The following is a 19833-nucleotide window of genomic DNA, read 5'->3' on the forward strand; positions in this document are numbered from 1 at the left end:
GTTAAATCCTAATATAAGCAAGTTAAATTTTTCAAGAAGATAACAATACCTTTGAATGGAAAACCCAACGCTCCACTTGTCTTCGTTTTTTTCTTCCTCCACCATTTTGCAATCACTCTTCTTCTATTTTTATATCTTTATCTTTTTTCCTTCGAATGCGAGGGTAATATTAATAATGGTAATTGTAAGCTGGACCCCTTGAGGTTTGGTTTATGTTATTTTTAGTAAAAAAAAAAAAACCGAGACTTTGTATTTGCCTCTACTGTGCTATAGAAAAAAAAAATCAATTTAAGGACAAATTATCACTTCTTATGACCAATTTGCACTTATTATTATTATTTTTAAATTTTTTTTTTTTTTACATACATACCCCCACCTGCGATGAAACTTGTGACTCCCCTTTTATTCCAAAAATAAAAAAAAAAAAGTCATAGAATTTAAATATAATTTAAAATATGATCAAAATATCCTTATATGTTAAAATGATTCAAGTACCCCTTAACTCCACTCGTCTTGGTCTTTTTTCTTCTTCTACTATTTTGCAATCGCTCTTCTTCCATTTTTATATCTTTATCTTATTTTCTTTGAATGTGAGGGTAATACTAGAAATAAATAAAGAAAAATTACATGATGTGTTAGTAATAAGTACTAAGTAGGGGTGTCAACGGTGTAGTTTGGGGCGGTTTCAGGCTGGGCCTAACGTTTTCGGGCTGAAAAACACATAGCCCAAACACGGCCCATTAGCAAAATAACGGTTTTGGGCCGTTTTCGGTTTGGGGCAATTTGGGTCTGGGCTCACTAACGGTTTAGACTCGGGTTAACTAACAGTTTATGGTGTGCAAGAAAAAGAACAAGAAAAAATAATTGAACATCCTATAACAAAAGCCAAAATTCTATGAAAAGCAAAGTTACTATTGGTCAATTTCCATTATAAAAACCTACAAATTCTATAGAAATCAAGAATCCAGATATTAAATAGTAGAATGGCTACTTGATCTTTGAATTCATGCTTAATTTTTTTAGTTGTTTATTCCAACAACCTTGTGGTAATATATTGATTCAAATACTATTTAATGTAAAATTACAAAACGGGTTACGGTTTGGTTTCGGGTTGGTGTGGGCTCCGCTACCCTCAACCCAAACATAGTCCATCAAGGTTTGGTTTGGGTGATAATAGACCGATGCGGTTCGGTTTTAATGGTTCAGGCTACAAATTGACACCCCCAATAAGGAGTGCAATTGATACACTAGATAATTCCGGGACGACGCTGAAAATTTCCCAAAATAAAAGCGCATTTGCAGATGCTACCATTGGTTTTTTTGACATTGGAAGATTTACGCATGCACGAGCGTTGTGGGAAAACTCCCCCTACACGAACACTGCAATCTAACTGGCCGAAGCTTTTTTATATCCATTAAAGGAGAAATGCTCATTTTCTTCGATTCTCTGGCCTATCCGCCCGCCGTCGAACATTTACCAAACTCGCATCGCTAGCCTGCAACTCAGTCACTCACCCTCGTCTCCTCACATCTGTGCCTCACCACCTTCCCCTTTCTCTCTGCCCTACTGCTCGCACCTTAATTTTAGGTATTTATCCTTTTATTGTTCATCTTCTTCATCTTTTTTCTTAAATTTCTGCGGGGAACCTTTTTTTTTTCTTCTCTTTCATTTGTTCTGATTTTTACTCAGTCTCGCCATTTCATTTTTGTGGGTTTTCCTTATTTTGTTTTCTTCGAATTGGGTTTGTGTTAGAACTGTGAAATTTTGGGTGTTTGATTCATAGGTCTTTGTATCCTCTTACATTGTTTAGTTACTGCTGCTTATGGTTTCTGCACATCAAGATGTTTCGATTTTACCCTGAAACCGTGGTTTTGTCTTTTTCAGCTGATTATTTGTTAGTCGTTTGTACGGCAAATTCAAATTGCATAAGGATAGGATTTTGTTTTTTAATCTGTAGTCAGTTCTGCACTGGTTTCGGCCCTTCATATGGTTCCTTGATGCAGGACATTAGGAGAATGTTTATTATGTGTGCTGGTTTCCTTGGGACCTCTTGTTCCCTTCATAACGACAGTCCCCGCTCCTTGTGTTGGGAGAGCATTGGAACCGGCGTGCTGCCTTAATTTTTTCTTGCAGAACCCTACAATATGGTTCTCGTTTGAAGGAATTATGGGCCACCGTTGCTTCTAGTATTAATTGACTTCTCATCTATGGGGTCTCCATGAAATACAAAAACTGAGAAGTTGCATGCCACGATACAGACTGATGACTGTTTATTACCCCAAAAGGGGGAGTTATTCTGCCTGTTGTAACTGCATATTCTATAGACCCTATGCCTTTACTGGAATGTGCCTGCTAGAACAGACAACTTGTCTTTATGACACAAACAAAATAGACAGTCTAGGACATTGAACTTCTGGCAATAATATCATTGGGGCCTGCTAGGCATAGATATATGATGATTCGATTGGTGGATGAGTCAATTTCATGTTCAGGCAATTTTCTGATACAAGTCCTGGGTGAACTCAACCCCTTTAACTGACTTATAAGTTGGGGGACCCAAGACTATATTAATCCACACTAATCCCTTTCATTACTGATGTGGAGGTAGCTCCCATTTACTGATTTGAGATCAAAACACTCAGTTGTGGGTATCGTACTTCTATTGAAGTCTGCTCTGTTTAGAATCTTTAGACAGCTACTATTCTAATAGTTTAGTTTAGCCGATGCAGATGGCCATGCATCTTTAGGAAAGGCTAATAGGATCTCACCATATCTAAATAGAATGTCTTGCTAGGCTTCATGGGGTTGAGATGTCTGGGTTACCATTGGTAATGGGTGGTAATTCTCCTTCAGTCATTTTAGAAGTTTTATCTGGTTACCTTGAGCATTTAATATCTTAACAGAATCAACTAGATTAGATAATTTGTAATGTAGCATGTTTTTCTTTAAATATTTTATGTAAGACTAAACATATATTATGTTGTTCCCATTAATTTTTTTAAGTTCTAAGCAGGATGAGCAATGAGCTATACTCTTTTCTTCCTTTCCTTGCTCTGTAATTAGATCCTTATGCTTTAACTCAGAGAGAGAGAGAGAGAGAGGCAATAGTGACAAACCAAACACCAGTACCATGAAAATTTTCTTCTTAATTTCAAAGCTATGAAAGTAAGCTGTCTTTTTAACCACATTGATGATTTGGTCTTCACGAATATAAGAGCACATATACTAAGCATCCTTCCCTTTTGTGTTTACAAGGACTGGTCCAATCTAATGGAACTGGCTGTGACTATCCTAACCAGTTGACAGTGCCAGGATCATCAACCCAAAAAGGAAAACTGATTTCAGACTTCTATAACGACATATAAGTGTGAGCTTAGCAGCATGTAATGGTAACTCATAACTCCCCACAATACCCAACATTTGGTCAATAACTCCACGTCAAACAGCCAGAAAGTTCACCAGCTTTGAATCAGCAGCTGTATGTGTTGGTTGCATTTTATGTTCTCATTCATTTTAGGTCTCATAAGGGGTACTTGACTCTTAAAATCTCAGACCAAAACATTGGGAAGATACTGAATTATTACAGTGAGAAATGACTAGAGAGTATTAAATAGTGGAGTAAGACAAACCCAGCCATCTGACATACCCCAAACTAGCATTCAGTGAAGGTCTTGGAGGGAGGAACCAGTAGTCGTAAATTTAGATCAAGTTGGTGGCTCTGTTGTATGATCTCTCAACTCTTGAGTCAGGTTACAAATAAGGGATTTTTGATATCTCATAAATGAAGGCTGAGATAGCCCCCAAAATCTAATTGAGTGGAGGTCCTGGATGTTGGTCTGACCCTCTAAATATTTCCCAAAGTTGATGGGTGGTTGCTATGTTCTGTGGAAGTGAAGCAGCAGCAGGTTCCTTGGAGAAACTCAGAACCAGAATTACCAGGTATCCTTATCTGCTCAGTAGACAAAGCAGCAGCAATTTAGGCTTTAATGAGCACTTAGAAGAGGTAATCAGCAGCTCCAAAAGGTTAGGGTGATCTTACATTTGCTAATGAAATAGGATCAGAATGGGGAAAATGGACAACTGGGGAAGAAGAGGAATGGATAATGGCTATATCTCGGACAAGGGTTTCTCACCCTAAATGGTCTGTCACCTCATGGCCTAACACTGCTCCATATTACACAACAAGCAAGGTTCTCTCTTCATTTGAATTATGTGAGGACCAAAAAAGGTCCGTTACATTACATTGTAAAAAACTTTCCAACATAACAATTCTAAATGACTGTTAGAAAGAAGATTTGAGTATTGCAGAGTAAACATGGTTTGAATAAAAAAGGTACAAAATAATAAAGAAATAATTTTCTGTCCAAGCTACAAAAAATCACATACTCAGTGCACATGATTCCCCCATTTAGGAGGGTCTGGGGGGGATCAAACGTACGCAGCCTTGCCCTGTTTCCAAAGAGGCTCTTTCCAGGACTTGAACCTGTGAGCATTTGATCAATGTGCGAAGCACATCCCCCTTGCTGTCCAAGTTATGGTGCTACACTACTCCCCTATTATTTGGCTTTGAGTGTATCAAAAGCACCCAGCCCGATTCGGCTGGCCAACCTCAGCTAGTTGTCCCTATGGCCCATATTTTTTGAACAATGAACTAATCCCTTGCTGATTCCTGTGGCCATATTTCAAGCCCAAGCAGAATTGTGTCATCATCAACCTGAGATATGAGTGCTTCAGAACTGGGAGCTTAAATTTTCCTTGGATTCCATCCCGATAATTTATACGTTTTTGGTCTTACAAATGGTTTACAGGATTCTATGAATGTTGCCATCTGCTTATCTACATAGAATGAGTTGCAGTGAACAATTGGTAGGTTTTTTTTATCTGTGTGTTGCAGACTTGATGCTTGGCTTGTACTTCTCCTTTTTCTTTGGGAAAAATATATTTTGACTTTCAAACCCCCCCCCCCCCCAAAAAAAAAAAAAAAACAAAAAGAAGAAGAAGAAAAGAGGAATGAACTCTGTGGTAATATATTCTGCCCTAGCTTCTTTTTCTGTTTCTCTTTCAAGCATGCTTATTGTTTCTATATGCGTCATTCATGATTTCGTTGCATTTTTTTAAGTCTTACCTTCTTCCATCAAAATTCGATGAGAAAGATATACATAGTAAAGGTTATTATACGTGAGGAAGCAAAGAGGCCCATGAGTTTGGATGATTAATTCTGTCCATTTCAGATATTGCCTTTTATTGTTCAAGCATGGTTTTGTTTTATTTATTAATTATTATTATTATTATTTTATAACCTTTTTGCATGGCCAACAGGCTTGAATCTTTCCAATGGAACCCAGTTTCCATTGCCGTATACCATTGATGAATTGAAAATTGATTGAAGTGGCTTGTATTTAGAGGGATATCTTATACCATCATGGCTCGGAAGGGAAATCAACAGAGAAATGGGTTAGATCGTAACTCATTAAATCACAAGGTTAGGCTCACAGGATCAGGCACTGTGTCTATGTCAGAGAAAAAGGAAAAGGGGAAGTCACATAATGGTAAAACTGCTGACGGAGAAGAAACTATAAGTGGTCAACAAACAGGTAGTCCTTCAGTGCACATGTCAACTAAAACCAACAATACTGGAGACAATGAGAAAACTAACCAAAGATCCAGAAACTTCCCCAGCAAGGACAAGCCCATGATGGATATAAATCCAGACTCAGCTCCTTCAGTTCCTGCATCTTGTAACCCAACAGACCCTGGGGATCATGCATCTGCTGTGAATGCATCAAGACCAAGAGGAGGCAGAAGATCATCAATTAGGGGGAATGGCAGCTTGAACAAACTAAGAACTAGCCTTGGCTGCATACTGCATCGTTTACCCACCATCAATTTGATGGAAGCTTCGGTTTTTTCAGATCATGTAATTTGGAGAAGCATAGGGGCTTCTGCCCAGTCTATAGGGGCTTCTGTGCAGTCTATGTGTAATACAGCCAGCGGATGGTTAGAAAGGCAGAAGCCATTGATTTCAGTTATAACGGCCAGAGTATTTGATGCCAGTGGTAATGCTCGAGTCAAGGTCCAGGAAGTATATCCCATTGTTTGGAGGTGGCTTGCGCAAATTGGGAAGTTAATGCTTCTTATATCTATGATTTGGTTGGACTGTAGTCTTAGGGGCCTTGACTCCCTTGTCCGACTGGGGACAACATCCTTTTTTGTGGTCATTTGGTGCAGCGTTCTCTCACTGTTTGCTATGGTTGGGATTTTCAAATTTCTCATAGTCATGGTGAGTTTAAACCAACCCCTTCAACCCTCTGGCTTGAAACAAAAAGAATTTTTATTTCTTTATTATTTTTTATATTAGAATTTTCATTTTGGAATCATGAGTTTTAACTTTTATTTTAATTGTTTGGCTAAAAAATACCGTACAGTGGATCCCCCCCCTTTCCTTCAATTCCTTGAGGGTGAAATTTAAGTTATTTTGATCTCCAATCTGATTTCTTTATTTATTGTTGAGGTAGAATCTAAGCTGGCCTTTATCTCTTTGAACTTATTTTGGCTGAAGAATTACATTTTACAAGGGTGTGTTGTTTCTGTGGCCATATGGCTGTAGCTCAAGCAATTCTGCCAATTTTGTCACACAGTCAAATGTTGATGAGCCATTTGGTTGGAAAAGAGCCCAGTAGAAGGTAAATTTAGGGATGACAGGTAATGAGGTAATGGTGTTGGATTTCTGGAATAATCTTTTAAATTGGTTTCGGGGCCTCTCTGTGACACCGCACTGCTTCAGGCATAAATATTGGGTTACATGTTTTTCACTTCCTATTGTCAAATATATAGATACTAATAGTAGAGTTCATAATAAAGTACTCAAAAGATTACGTCAAAGGAATGGGAACAAACCAGTTTTCTGAATCCTGGATCTGCAGTGTCTGTTGAATTGGCTGTCTTGCCAACCATCCTTCAGAATGAGCTGCTAGGCAGGCCAGTGTTCAGAACATTGAAACAACTGAGTTTGTTGAGCATGAAATATTGAAAGCAACAGTAAAGCGCAAGATGTGAAAATTAAGGTTTCCAAAGCAGTTGTCCTTCGTAACAAGGTGGATCTTCCGACTCCTGAAGACCCTCTGTTGGATGATAACAGTTGACGAGGAAATGTTCAGTCTGTGCATGTATTCTAGCATGTGTCAGCTTATTCCTTGAATAATAGTTTCAAACTCTTGCCAAATGTCTGGCAGGTCACTTGTGGATCATTTTCAACAGAATGTTGCTTTTCTTTCCAAGGACCAAGTGAACTATAAATTTCTTATTAACTAACAGAGGTGTCTAGTTAATCTGAAAAAGCAGTCCCGAAATAGGTTGAAGCGGAACCTATAAAATTTTTGTATATGATTCTGTGGCTTCTTGGTGAACCGGCTTGTTGTATGACTTTCCATGGCGATTTCTGTTTGTGATTGCAATTTCATTTTTCGTTGTTACATTTATATCCTATACTTATAGGTATCGTTGATAAGATTTATTCCACCTATTGTGGGTCGATCAGGTTCATAGTCAAATGAGCTGAGTTACAAGAAGCCTACTTTTAGTTGAGGCTTTCTGTGTGCGAGAACAGTCACCTGCTTCAGTAGAGATTGTGTGATGTAGCTTCAAGTGAATGACGGCCAGAAAAGACAATCTTTAGATTATCAGCAGTGAAATAAACTAATCAAGTTGCCGTTTTAGGGCTAAAGCAGAATTCTTACTTCTAAAATTGAACTCTCAAATTAAGCTCATCGTTTCTGATTTATAAAACTGAGTTGATTTCCCAATTATATCTCTATTTCTGACATGGTGGTATGACAGATTGCTGACCTGAGTTTCTCGAGTCTGGAAATTCAGGTTAGTGTTTAAAGGGGACTCAAATTGGCTTCTGTTTTGCTTTTAAGAATTCTCGGATAGGGTGTGACAAGACTAATTTTAGGGCTAGGGTGTTTAGGGTTCTGCAAGGCAAACTAAGTAGCCATGGAGGTAGGTTTTGAAGATCTAGAGTTTAGGGTTACTGTTTCAGAATCAGGGTTTTAGATTTAGGTTTGGGGATCTAGGACAGCAGGGATTTAAGGTTTTAGTGTAGGGAAAGAGAGGCAGGGTTTGAGTGTCCGTGGTTGTAGGGGGATTAGCCCGTCTGCAAAGGCGAAGAGTTCTAGTGGAGGGTTTAGCATTATGATTCCTAGGTTTTGTGGAAAAGAGAAGAGGGGGCAAACGGGGTAGGATTGCAGAAACAACAATGTAAGATCGGGGAGGGATGAATGAAACAAGACTCACACTTGAAAACGCTTATATAGCTTTTCCAGAAATTTTTATAATTTTCAAAATCCTTTTCCTTGATTTTCTCTCTTTCTTCTATATTTATTTATATTTTATATTAATATTTTAATAACTTTAAAAAATAAAATAATTATTTATTGGGTGAAAAAATATTCGGATTCCGTGAGTTTGTAGATCGGCCCATGGAGATCCACATATGTTTTTTCGATCATGATACAACACATCATGCAAAAAGTAAGCATTTTTAGTGTAGAAAAATACAATTTTTGGCGCCCGAAAATAAATTATTTTGAAAAAAAATTCACACTGTGAATTTGTTGATCAGCCTACGCTGTTCAACATACTTTAATGTCATACCCATCCAACAACATTATGGCATGCATTTTGAAAAGGAAAAAAAAGCAGTTTAGAGAATAATGATTACCTCTCAGATGAAAAAACTCCACAAAACTCTTAGATCTATGTGAAATCCCCCTTGATCATCGCAAACAATGTTATACCCGTGAAGAATGAACAATGAAGTGATATCTATTGCTATATGTTGAAGATCGAAGGAAAGTATGGCAAGAATGTAAGAAGTAGGATAGTGAATATAGACCTGAGGTCAACAACCTTTGAAAGCTATTCAAAGTGATGTAGTTGGTTGCAAATCAACTGACACCAAACCTTACTAAATCGCCATCACCACTGTTGTCAAAGTGTCCGCCTAGGCGGCGAGGCGGTTTTTGAACCACCTTATTTGCAATCGCTTCTTTGACGTGCAGATTTTTGGCTTCTTTATCACCTAAGCGCTACTTTTGTTGCCTTGTGAGCCATATTGCCGCCTAGGCGCTGAAGCAGTTGCTTTTTTGACATTTTGTAACATAATATTTTTTTCCTTGATTTCTTTTAAGCATCAAATTTTAGTTACAAAGCCATATGTGAATTTAATAGTTATTCATTTCGGATTCAAGAATCAATGAATTATTAAATGGAGAATGATTTGGAAATCGGAATAATGTGATCCATTAATTTATCGTGTTCGGTTAAAAAGTTGTAAAAAACGGACACAATGAAATTCGGATTCGAAAATTATTTGTTTATTTAAAAAAAGTTGGGTAAAAAACAGTTCAGTCAAATAATTTCACAAAAGCATATACGAATATCATTGTTATTTATTTCAGATTTAGGAATCATTAGATGGAGAAGGCACTTATTTGGCATCACATTATCATAGAGGTAAGTATAATTACTACTCTCATTTTCATATATATAATTTGATATAGTTCATAGGCATATGTTATGATGCTTGATGAGATGAACTTGTGCTTGTGTCTTTTTTTTATTTTATTTTGGATAATCTTTCATAATTATGAGATTTTTTTGGATGAATGTGATTCTTGAATGTTTTTTTTAGCTTATAAAAGAAAATTATTAGTTTAAAAGAAGTTGAATTGAAAATTTTTGCCCTAATTGCTTTGATCGCCATATTGCCGGCTAGGCGCTGCTTTATTACCTATTCGCCTAGGCGGTGCCCAACCACTTTGGTCGCCTTGACAACCATGGCCATCACATAATTTTTTCCTCAGCATTTACGACATAACCATAATTAGTGGTCACATTTCTCTTTGGACCAGACTTCTCTTCTTCTTTTCCATGTCTTTTAGCATAAAGTCGATTGAATGTACTGCACATGGTGTCCAGAAGAGATGAATACTCTTTATTTTCTTCTCTTTGGCTAGAATTGTTATCTGTCTCAATTTAGATCACATTGTGTTTATTTACCTGGAACACATATTTCTTCAGTTCTGTGTACAAAAATGATGCATCCAAAGTCTTCAAGAATATGGTCTTATCATTACAATTAAATATTTATGGTGGCTCGTCTATTAGGTCTAGATCACCCATCAACCATTGTAGCTCCATATGTCGCCACCTTTGCTCCAATGTGTTAATGTAGTCTTCAACTCCGTAATTCCCATATAGTGGGGGCTTTCCTTCTTAGCCCAGTCCTCCCAGCAACATCAAGCATTGCTTGCTTGTATCTCCCGCCAGCCACATTAGCGGGGGATGGTGTTGCAGCCTGTTGGAAGAAACTTGTTAACAGTATCCGCAATCTGTATCTTCTATAGTCTTAAATATTTGAGGGATGGTGGGTTGGTAGAATCTTGTTGCCTGAAAGGTGTGGGTTCTTGTTGAATTACTGGATATCTGCTCTTCTTCATTTCCAGCCTCTCTCTTTCTCTGACCTCCTTGCTCACATGCAGTGCAAGTGTAGCTGGGCCCAATCCGCTAGTTTCTCTAGCTTATATTACCTCAGGCTATCAAAGTGGGAAGCTGAAGTTGCCTCATGTAATTACTGATTAAGCTGCTTTAGTACCACGTGACAAGCTTAGAGCATGAAAACCACATCCTGCATTTATCTTTGGGTATTAAAAACCAGATCTTGCATACAGAAGAAGAAATGTTAGAAAGAAAATGGATTGATTAGGCCCCCCATAGTGATCGTATATTTACAAGATAGGAATTGTATGATATTGCAGGCAGCCTCCTAGACTTATGAGTAATTATGCAAAGCCGTTGAAATAAATATTCACCTACAATGAACCCCATGCTGTGCAGGAATTAGGAGTGTGACAAGGCAAGCTAAAGGAGCTAAACAAATTGTTATTTTATTTTTTGCATCAAGGGAAGGCATTTTTGGGATTGGGGAGCCTGAAAATTATTTACTTTGGAGTAGTTAGGAAGAGATGAATGTGTGTTACATGATCAATGGAGTTGTAGGCCAGGATTTATGTGGGCATCACCAACTAATGGGATCAAGGGCCCTCAAGGTTGATGAAGTTGAGTTGCATTGAGATTTTGTCATCTTATTTTTTTTACAGTATGATCCTGTTTTCAACTTGTCACTGTTATTTACTCATTTTTTAATGTATTTTAACATTTATTTTCCTCATGATCCAGGCAATTGCTGCTCCTGTTGCAGTTTTTATCGGGTTCACACTTGCAACTTTATTTGTTGCAATCTCTGCATCTGTATTATTGTGGTTATATGGAAGTTTTTGGACAACAGGAATTGTTATCCTTTCAGGCGGTAATCTTCTGACTGGTCTTTGAGCTTTAACATAATCATGTTGTGGGTTGATTTATGTCTTCCTGAAACATACTTAGGCTTCAGTTGGTTTAAATTGCAGGGGTGGCATTCACATTGGGCTATGAACGGATTGCACTCCTAGCCGCTACTTTATATTCCATATATTGTGCAAAGATATATGTTGGATGGCTTGGGTTGCTTTTGGCAATGAATTTATCTTTCATCTCAAGTGATATTCTAGTATACTTTCTAAAGAATAACATGAACAAGCACACTGGGTCCTATAGGAACACAGAGCAGATGCCTGGGATGCAGGGACAATCATTTTCCTTCTATGATGAGGCAGTTCATCCTTCATCTTCTGAAAATGCTTCTGTGAAGTCAGAGGATCGTTCTTCTGGAGAAGCCTCAACCAGTAGGGCTTATTCTGAGCTGACATCTGAAGATGAAGTCGTGCGATTGTTAAACTGCGCTGATCACTATTCTGCATTGGGCTTCTCTCGCTATGAGACAATAGATGTTTCTTTACTGAAGCGTGAATACAGGAAAAAGGTGTCAGCTTTTCCCTTTTTTTTTTTTTTTTGTGGGGGTGGGGGTGTTATTTTGGAGTAAGAAAGGCTGGGGTTGGAAGGGAGTGCCATAAGGTACATGGTCAACATGGGAAAGTTGAACCCATGACCTCTGGGGCCACCATGTTGACAATTGTGCTCGGTGTCAGCGATTTTCACTGGAGTATCCCTATAAACCAGTTATCAGTATCCACCTAACCGTAAATTACTTGCTTTTCTCTTATACATATTAGTCATGTTTGTGAGTTTAAGCTTTAGAACAGAAATCTTCTGTTGATGTATGTTTGTGGTTTTAAGCCGTTTGTTATTTATCTTCAGGCAATGTTGGTCCATCCTGATAAAAATATGGGCAATGAGAAGGCTGCTGAAGCTTTCAAAAAACTCCAAAATGCATATGAGGTACATCTTCTTCTCATTAAAAAATCTCAACAGTTTTTTGTTTTGGGTTCCATTTTCATTCAATGGTCTTTCATAGCCAGGTTTTACTGGATTCTCTGAAGCGAAAAGCATATGATGATGAACTCAGGAGAGAGGAGATATTGGATTGTTTGCGTCGGTTTCAGAGTGCCTCTCAGAGGGTGTGTTTCACTGCCCTTAATTCTACAGTTTAATACATTTCAAGTAGAAAGCTAGCGAGTTGTTTCCTTGTTAGTGATGTCCATGAAGAGAATTACACCCAAATTTACCTACGCAGTACTGATGAATAGCTCCAAGCCCTGAGAACAGAGAAATTTAAAAATGAAAATATATTCATTCCAGTACGCTATTATTCCTTCTCCAATAAATAATGGAGGGAAGGAGTAAATGTACTCCCTACAGATGTAAAGGGAACTCAACATTTGGAGGTAAAGTAACCTTTCCAAGCTGAGTCTTTTTTGTTTGACCTTCTGGCACTTTTAGATATATCCTATAGTTCTCCACAATCTTTGGGCCTTGTTAAATTAGTCCTTGATATCTAGCAATCATGGTTGTCATTTGTCAAGCAGTCCAGGCACTTCGGGTGGCTTTGTCACCTACTTGGCATCTCCTACATGATGTGGCAGACTGTTGCTGTAAAATATTTATTGCCTTACGACCCTTACCATCTTTATAGTGCTGCCTATTCAGAATGACCTAGTTACAGGCAGACAGCCTGGGTTCTGAAAGCAGATATTTCCGTTGGAAAATTGAACGATCTCTCCTCTTCAATCTGTGATGTCTATTTCTTACCACTTCTAGGTATTTTTTGAGCCCAAATGCTGATTGACTGATTCATTTTATCTTGGATGTCCTAACTTGTTTGTATGTTCCTATGCAAAGTTAGACCTTGAACATGTACATGAATTGGCTGCCCCCCTCCCATCTATTCTGTGTTTTAGTCTTAAGTTTGATGGTAGAAAAACATTTTTACTTTTATCCATTCATGTTTGTGTGCTAGATAGAGAATCTTTTTGTATTTTTCCTCTGTTAATGAGCAGTTGACCACTGACCACTGTGCTGTGGAACCATCTGTTACAGATGACTAGGTCAGTGTCATTGAATTGCAAATGTGGTGACAAGATTGGCCCTTGTTTGTGTATATGAGGCAAATTTGCCCAATAGTCTGGTCTACATCATGCACTACACAGAAGGATATTGGACTCTGACCTATATCCACCGGATGTCATTCTGTCGTATGCGCATCACATTACATTGTATTGCCCTTCTAATATGCTAGGCTTCTATAACTTAGTCACATGCCTCCTGTAAGCTTGTATATTTAAGTAATGGCCTGCGAACAGACCATAGGACTGGTGTTTAGTTGCAGCCTTGCGAAGATAATTTAGATTACCCTTTAAGAAGACTGGCATGAGAAATATCAGTCTACATCCATAATTCTGGGGGGCCACATCAAGCCGGGAAAGAAGTGCCCTTGTAGACAACTCATAAAATATAGTTGTCAAGTTTGACTTGTGATTTGGTGAATCATCACCCTTTTTGGGATTTGGTCTCATACTAGACCTCTTGTTACGGAGCTGCCTTTAACCATTGAATGGGATGGGGATGACTTTCCAAGTAGGTACCCAACTCATATCCTGGTGCATAGGTTACCTCCTGTGAGCTGAGCTCCATCTTTTAGTGTCACCTCATGAGGATTATAAACACAATGTTTCTGTCTTACAATAGTTCGTTTATTCAGTTTCTGCATTGCTTTTAACCCCCAAGCATACGCACCCCCCAAAAAAATCCCACAAATGCACCCATACCTCATAATATTGTAGGCCCTGCATGAGGAACTAGTATTATGATGGGGAGAAGGTCCAACGAACATTTTCTTGGATGAAGGTGGATGGCTGCGAGGATCTCTAGCATGTGTCTGTTAATTGTTTTAGTACTTCCAAGCTCCAATTCTAGAGTTGAAAGAGTTTCGTTTAGTTTTATTGAGCTTTCAATTATGCTTGATTCTCCAGAATGGAAGTCACAGCCTATTTTCCTCCCGCTTCACGCATCAGGCTGATGTTGATGATCCTCATGGAGATTCTAGAAGAATAGCATGCAAGAAATGTGGCAATTTTCATATCTGGGCCAATACCATCAAATCTAAAGCTAGAGCAAGATGGTGCCAGGTTTGCTCTCCCCTTTCTAAATATACGCAATATTTTATTTTTACCTGTAAAATGAAATGGCCTTACCTGGTTGCTGATTTCTCTCTCATCTTTTATTTGGGGTGGCTGTTTGGCTTAGGATTGCAAAGATTTTCATCAAGCTAAAGATGGAGATGGGTGGGTCGAGCAGTCTTTCCAACCCTTCTTTTTTGGTTTACTGCAGAAGGTATTGATCTGTGAGCCATCCTATTTAGCGCTTCCACTATTCTAGTTGCTAGTGGCTAAGGCTTTTCTAGTGTCATTAAAAGGAGACGAGGCTGGTGCCTAGCTGTGGAGGCAAGGGCACCTAGCTTGCTTGGCCCTAGGCAAGATGACATTAAACAAATATGCGTAGGTTTCTCCTGGGATAGGCAGGGGAGATATGAATCTACATTGGTGGGTCAGTTCTTGAATTTATTTGTTTTTTCGACTAAATCTAGATTCCGGCAGGATATGGTTTATAAGATTCATTTACAACCTGTTTCTAAGACCCAAGCTGCACTTTATACCTGCTCCTATTTTGGCATTGGTCCCTGCTATGTGTCAGACTGCTTAGGCTGCGTTTGTTTGCTGGAATAAAAGTGGGGTGGGAAAATTCTTGAAAAAAGTGTAGATTTCTTACTTTTTCCTTAAATCCCAAAATTGTAGATTGTTTGGTTGCTTGGGGTGGGAAAGTGAGAGACAAGCTTCCTTGAATCAAGGAAACTTGTCTGGTGATGTGGCAGCCCAACTTTCCCACCCCAAGCCATTTTAAAACCCACAAATTTGGTGGGTTTTTGTGGAAAAGTTTGGAAAAGTAAAAAGTGGGACCCATCACTATCACTTTTCCACAAGACCCTTTCCTTTCCTTTCCTTTCCTTCTCCCTCACTCCACTACACATGGGGCCCACATGTTTTTTTTTCCCACCCCACCTTTGCAAACAAACACAACCTTATTGTTTAAATGAAGATTGTCAGACAATTATTCCTACATGATGATGTAAATACATTCTTCACCCGTTCATCTTCATTCTTTTAGACAACTCAAAAGTTTTGAGTTGCAAGAGGTTTCATTGAACAAGGGCCTCCTCTACCTTAGTAGCTTTAGCTTAACCAAAATGAGGAAAGTAGGAGCTTGTTAAGACAGTGAGACATTTCAAGAGAGAGGAAACATATCATTTTCTTCATTTCATACCCAAATATCATATCAAACCTCAAAGGAAATAATAAATTCTGTTTATTTAACAAACAAGAAGTTCCTCATAGTAATAAAGTATATGAGAAAATGCTAAATGGGGTGGTCTGAGCTAGATGAGCAGAATTGTGAAAGGAGGTTTTGCTTCTATTTTAAACAAATCTCACAGACAAAAGTAGATGTTCACCCCAGCTGAGGTGGCTTTTTTGCCCTGCAACATGTTTGTTGGCCCCCATAATTTATGCATCATTACCACTTGTCTTGATAAAGATGTTTTTTTGAAAAAATCAACCCCTCTTCAAGGACTGGTGATGTTGAGTATACCAAGTTAAAACCATTACCTGATCTTTACTGTTGAAGTAGCTACCAAATTTAGTATGTGAATTATCAAGGGGGTACCATCTCTATCTGCAGTGAGAATGACCAAATGATTTGTCATCCATGTGGTAAGAGGTAAGTGTTCTCACACCTTTGGCTGGAACCTCAAAAAGTTAATAATGCATTAGAGGAAATAAACATACTTCAAAGGAGCTTGAATATCTGTTCTAGTGAAACTTTGGTATTGATTCGTATTTTGGTCTTCGATTCCTAATGTTAATTATAGAAAATCTCTAAAATATTTTGCATGTATTGACAGATTTGATTACTTACCTTTCTCTATATTCACCCCCCCTTTTTTTTTGGGGGGGGGGGGGGGGGGTGGTGGTTTGGAATTAACTATCCAAGGAAATTGTTTTTCCTGAACAAAGTCACAAGTAGTTATTAAATTATATGTGCTTTTGGGAAGCGCATAAATATAGTCAATATAATTTTTGTTACAATATTAATGCAGTTTCATTTGTACAGGTGGATGCACCTTCTGCATATGTTTGTGTTGAGAGCAGAATATATAATGCTACTGAATGGTTTATCTGTCAGGTAACAAACTGCACCATATGATCTCTAGCTTTCTGCCATGCACCATGGAAGTATTCCTGGTGAAATCCTTATTTGAGGAATCCCAATGCACCCATTTCAGCAGCGCCTTTGGCTTTTGCATGTTTCAGAAAGCTAATCTTATATTTGAAAATCATGTTATTCATTTTTACTATTTTGAATCCCTCTAGACTACAATTATTTCAGTAGGATGTACTTAGAGATGGGAAAAGCAAAAACTTCATAGAATGTTAAACTTCGATGGAAATAATTGCATTTGGGAATCAGTGAATGACTGTAGGTTTGGTGATTTTGAGAACATGACATTCAGGTTGAGCGCCAAGTAAAATAAATAATGTTCCATGCATGATTTGTGTGGATAATGTATGAGGAAAAAGTAAAATTCTTAAGAAATTTATGATTGGGAGTCTTTCTTCTTAAGGGTTGTGAATATGATTTGACCAATCTGTTAAACAAACGTTCTTAAGTGAATAGGAACTGGTCCAGTCTTGCAGGTTTGGGAGGGTATGCATCATATGCATCCTGCAACATGCATCCCCAGTTTTAGTTTCTATATTTCTTTCAAATCAGTAGAAGTAAATAAAGAAAACTCACTGTAAATGTACATGGACTGTCATTTCAGGGCATGAATTGTCCAGCAAATACTCACAAGCCAAGCTTTCATGTTAATACTAGTATTATTTCCAAGCATAGCTCTGCCAAAGGAACCGGCTCAGGACAAAGAGCGGGTGGGATGCCAGCATTCAATATGGAAGAGAGCATGACAGAAGAGGAGTTCTTTGATTGGTTGCAGAATGCAATGCAGTCAGGCATGTTCGAGACTGCAGGTGGTAGCCCTTCAACAGAGAGTCCCACATCCCAAACTGGAAATTTTGCCAAGAGTGGTGGCGGTGGCACTGGCACTGGCACTGGCACTGGCAAGAGAAAGAAGAAAGGCAGGAAGCAGTGGTAAACATTTCGTGTGAAGGTTCTCAGAGGCAATCTGCTCGTAATTTCAGTACCCTTCGGTCAGACACCAGCAAGAGGTGGTGATATTTGTATCTCTGTTAACATCCACCATATTTGCACCCTGGAAGTTGGGTGGGAGAGGGGAGAGAGACAGAGACCGAAAAGAAGGGTTTAGCTTTTGATATTCATATAGAGAAAATTTGGTACACCATGAGGAAGACGATGTTGGTATATATTTCTGAGTAGGCATCCGAGCCTGATATATGGAGAAATTTGTACAGGCGCAATTGGTTTGCAATACAAAGCATTTGTTCTGATGTAGACGCAAAAAGGCCTGAAGGAAAATAAGGTAGTATCTATAGCTCACTTCCAGGTTCTTGTTTTGTTTCTTTTTGAAGGCAATGGAGAACTTGTAATGCCCCACAATGCTATGCCTTCTAAGGGAGGTCAAAATTAATACTAAAGATTGAATATTTAGAAATGCAGGAAGACTCTTCTCCCATGGCTATTGCTCACTCAGCTGCAGCAGCCGGCATGTAAGGGCAGTGACTCTGTTCCAAGCCCCCAAGAAATCCATTATTTCTGAGACATTACTGCAGAGGTTGACTGATCTCTGAACTTGGTTTTGACATGGCACCGGTTCAACTTAGTTGGATTTGCCGTCGAACTGACAAGAGGGGGTGTGTTAAACAGCTTCATTTCCCCCACTTGCAGAGTAGACTTGTGTGTTGATAGTTGCCAGCCATTAAAAAATGTAGGAGAGACTATACCCTAAGGTCCCCTGGTGGTAGGGGTAGCAGTAAATTTATGTATCGTTTGAAAGCTGATGTCTGGTTTGGCCAAGTACATTTATGGGTTAGTATAGACTATAATTGATGATGAAATGATCAAGCCACCATCCAGACATCCTATATTTTCTAGGTTGATTAACTAGAAACCCTATCTGCCTTGTGCAAATGGCACCGGTTGATACACGCATGTCAGAGAGTTGGACGTGCATTTGGCAAGTGCGAGCAAAACCGTTCATATAAGATCTTTCAATGTCATTTTTTTGGGTAACCTGTTTTGCTGTTGATTAGCCCAGAATTCTTCAAAACCATAAACAACCCTCTCAATTACCTCATGTGATTTCATTTCTTCACTTCAATTATGTGATCATTTATGGCTTTACATAACCACCATGCGACAAAGGAACTAATACTCTTCCATGTCATTAGGTCATATCCTTTGTGGTCATGAACTTTAGAATTTTCCCCTATTGATTAAGACACATGCAAAGAATTCCCTCCTTAGTCATAATGGGGTATTATCATACCCTTCCTATGGAGCTAAGGCTGTACATGAATGATCGAAATCCACTTCCAAATTCGCATCCGCATCCGTTTAATAGTATTCGAATCCGTCCGATTATCAATTGGATGCGGATATGGTAATACCCCTTTTCTACTTATTAGTATCCACCCGATAAAATTATCTGATTAAGTTATTTATTTGGATTTATTTTTATAATATTTTTAACATGACATATGTGATTTTTTTTTTCTTCTAAATTTTCTATTAAAATAGCTACTAAAGTTGTTAAATTCTTAAATTTCAAACCTAGCCTCATAAATAAAATGGTAAAGATATCAACAAGTAGTCGAAAACTCGTATTAAATTTATATTGATGCCCATTTAGAAGAATCTACTTAAGAACATAACTATCTAATTATCATCCAAAAATCGATAAAATATTATTCGAATTTGTCCAAATATAATAGGATACAGATATGATATTACCATTTACTCCTGTACATGCAACAACGAAGCTCTCTCCTTCAAGCTCAACACGTTTTGCCTGCATTGAATTCTGAAAACTTAAACCTTGCAATCAAGCCTCTATAACTGTTGTTTTATTTGACTTGTGCATCAAAGGTGGCTTCTCGATCTAAAGTGATCGGCCAGCTTTGGTTTCTTAGTAGGCCAACCAGGTTCTGGTTGATTGAAGCATGGTTTACTTAATTGTGAGATTTGGCAACAAATTAAAGGGTAAGTATAAAATAAGAGTTTCATGAAATGACGCATTGGGCTTGGGTGGTTAGGGTTTCATAAAAGTGATTGTCACCACTCACAGATCCGTCTCCATCTTCTTTCATTGAATTCAATAGAGGTGGTGCATGCCTGCATGTCCCAACTCCCAACGTTTTAAATGCGATGCATACTTACGTGACACCATGTGGCTCCCAATGAAA

At 38.3% G+C, this 19833-nt stretch overlaps 1 protein-coding gene across 1 annotated transcript; it reads left to right on the plus strand.

Moving 5' to 3' along the window:
• Positions 1-1341: 1341 nt before the first annotated feature.
• Positions 1342-18999, plus strand: LOC149019455 (Chaperone DnaJ-domain superfamily protein). The gene is made up of 10 exons (XM_089153459.1): positions 1342-1588; positions 5321-6281; positions 11243-11372; positions 11473-11924; positions 12260-12340; positions 12421-12519; positions 14371-14526; positions 14645-14731; positions 16565-16636; positions 17277-18999. Exons 2-10 carry the CDS (start codon positions 5424-5426, stop codon positions 17604-17606), a joined length of 2265 nt encoding a protein of 754 aa, XP_089009585.1. The 5' UTR covers positions 1342-1588; positions 5321-5423; the 3' UTR covers positions 17607-18999.
• Positions 19000-19833: the final 834 nt, after the last annotated feature.

The sequence above is a fragment of the Hakea prostrata genome, chromosome 4 (assembly GCF_041222555.1).
Source record: "Hakea prostrata isolate BN-2017 chromosome 4, UWA_Hpros_2, whole genome shotgun sequence".
NCBI classification, from domain to species: Eukaryota; Viridiplantae; Streptophyta; class Magnoliopsida; order Proteales; family Proteaceae; genus Hakea; species Hakea prostrata.

Bases quoted from the DNA above. Each gene is read 5' to 3' on its own strand.
- LOC149019455 (XM_089153459.1), top strand. From the start codon at position 5,424: ATGGCTCGGAAGGGAAATCAACAGAGAAATGGGTTAGATCGTAACTCA. The intron at 11,373-11,472 runs GTAATCTTCTGA...TTTAAATTGCAG, and splicing joins AATTGTTATCCTTTCAGGCG to GGGTGGCATTCACATTGGGC. The intron at 14,732-16,564 runs GTATTGATCTGT...TCATTTGTACAG, and splicing joins TTTTTGGTTTACTGCAGAAG to GTGGATGCACCTTCTGCATA.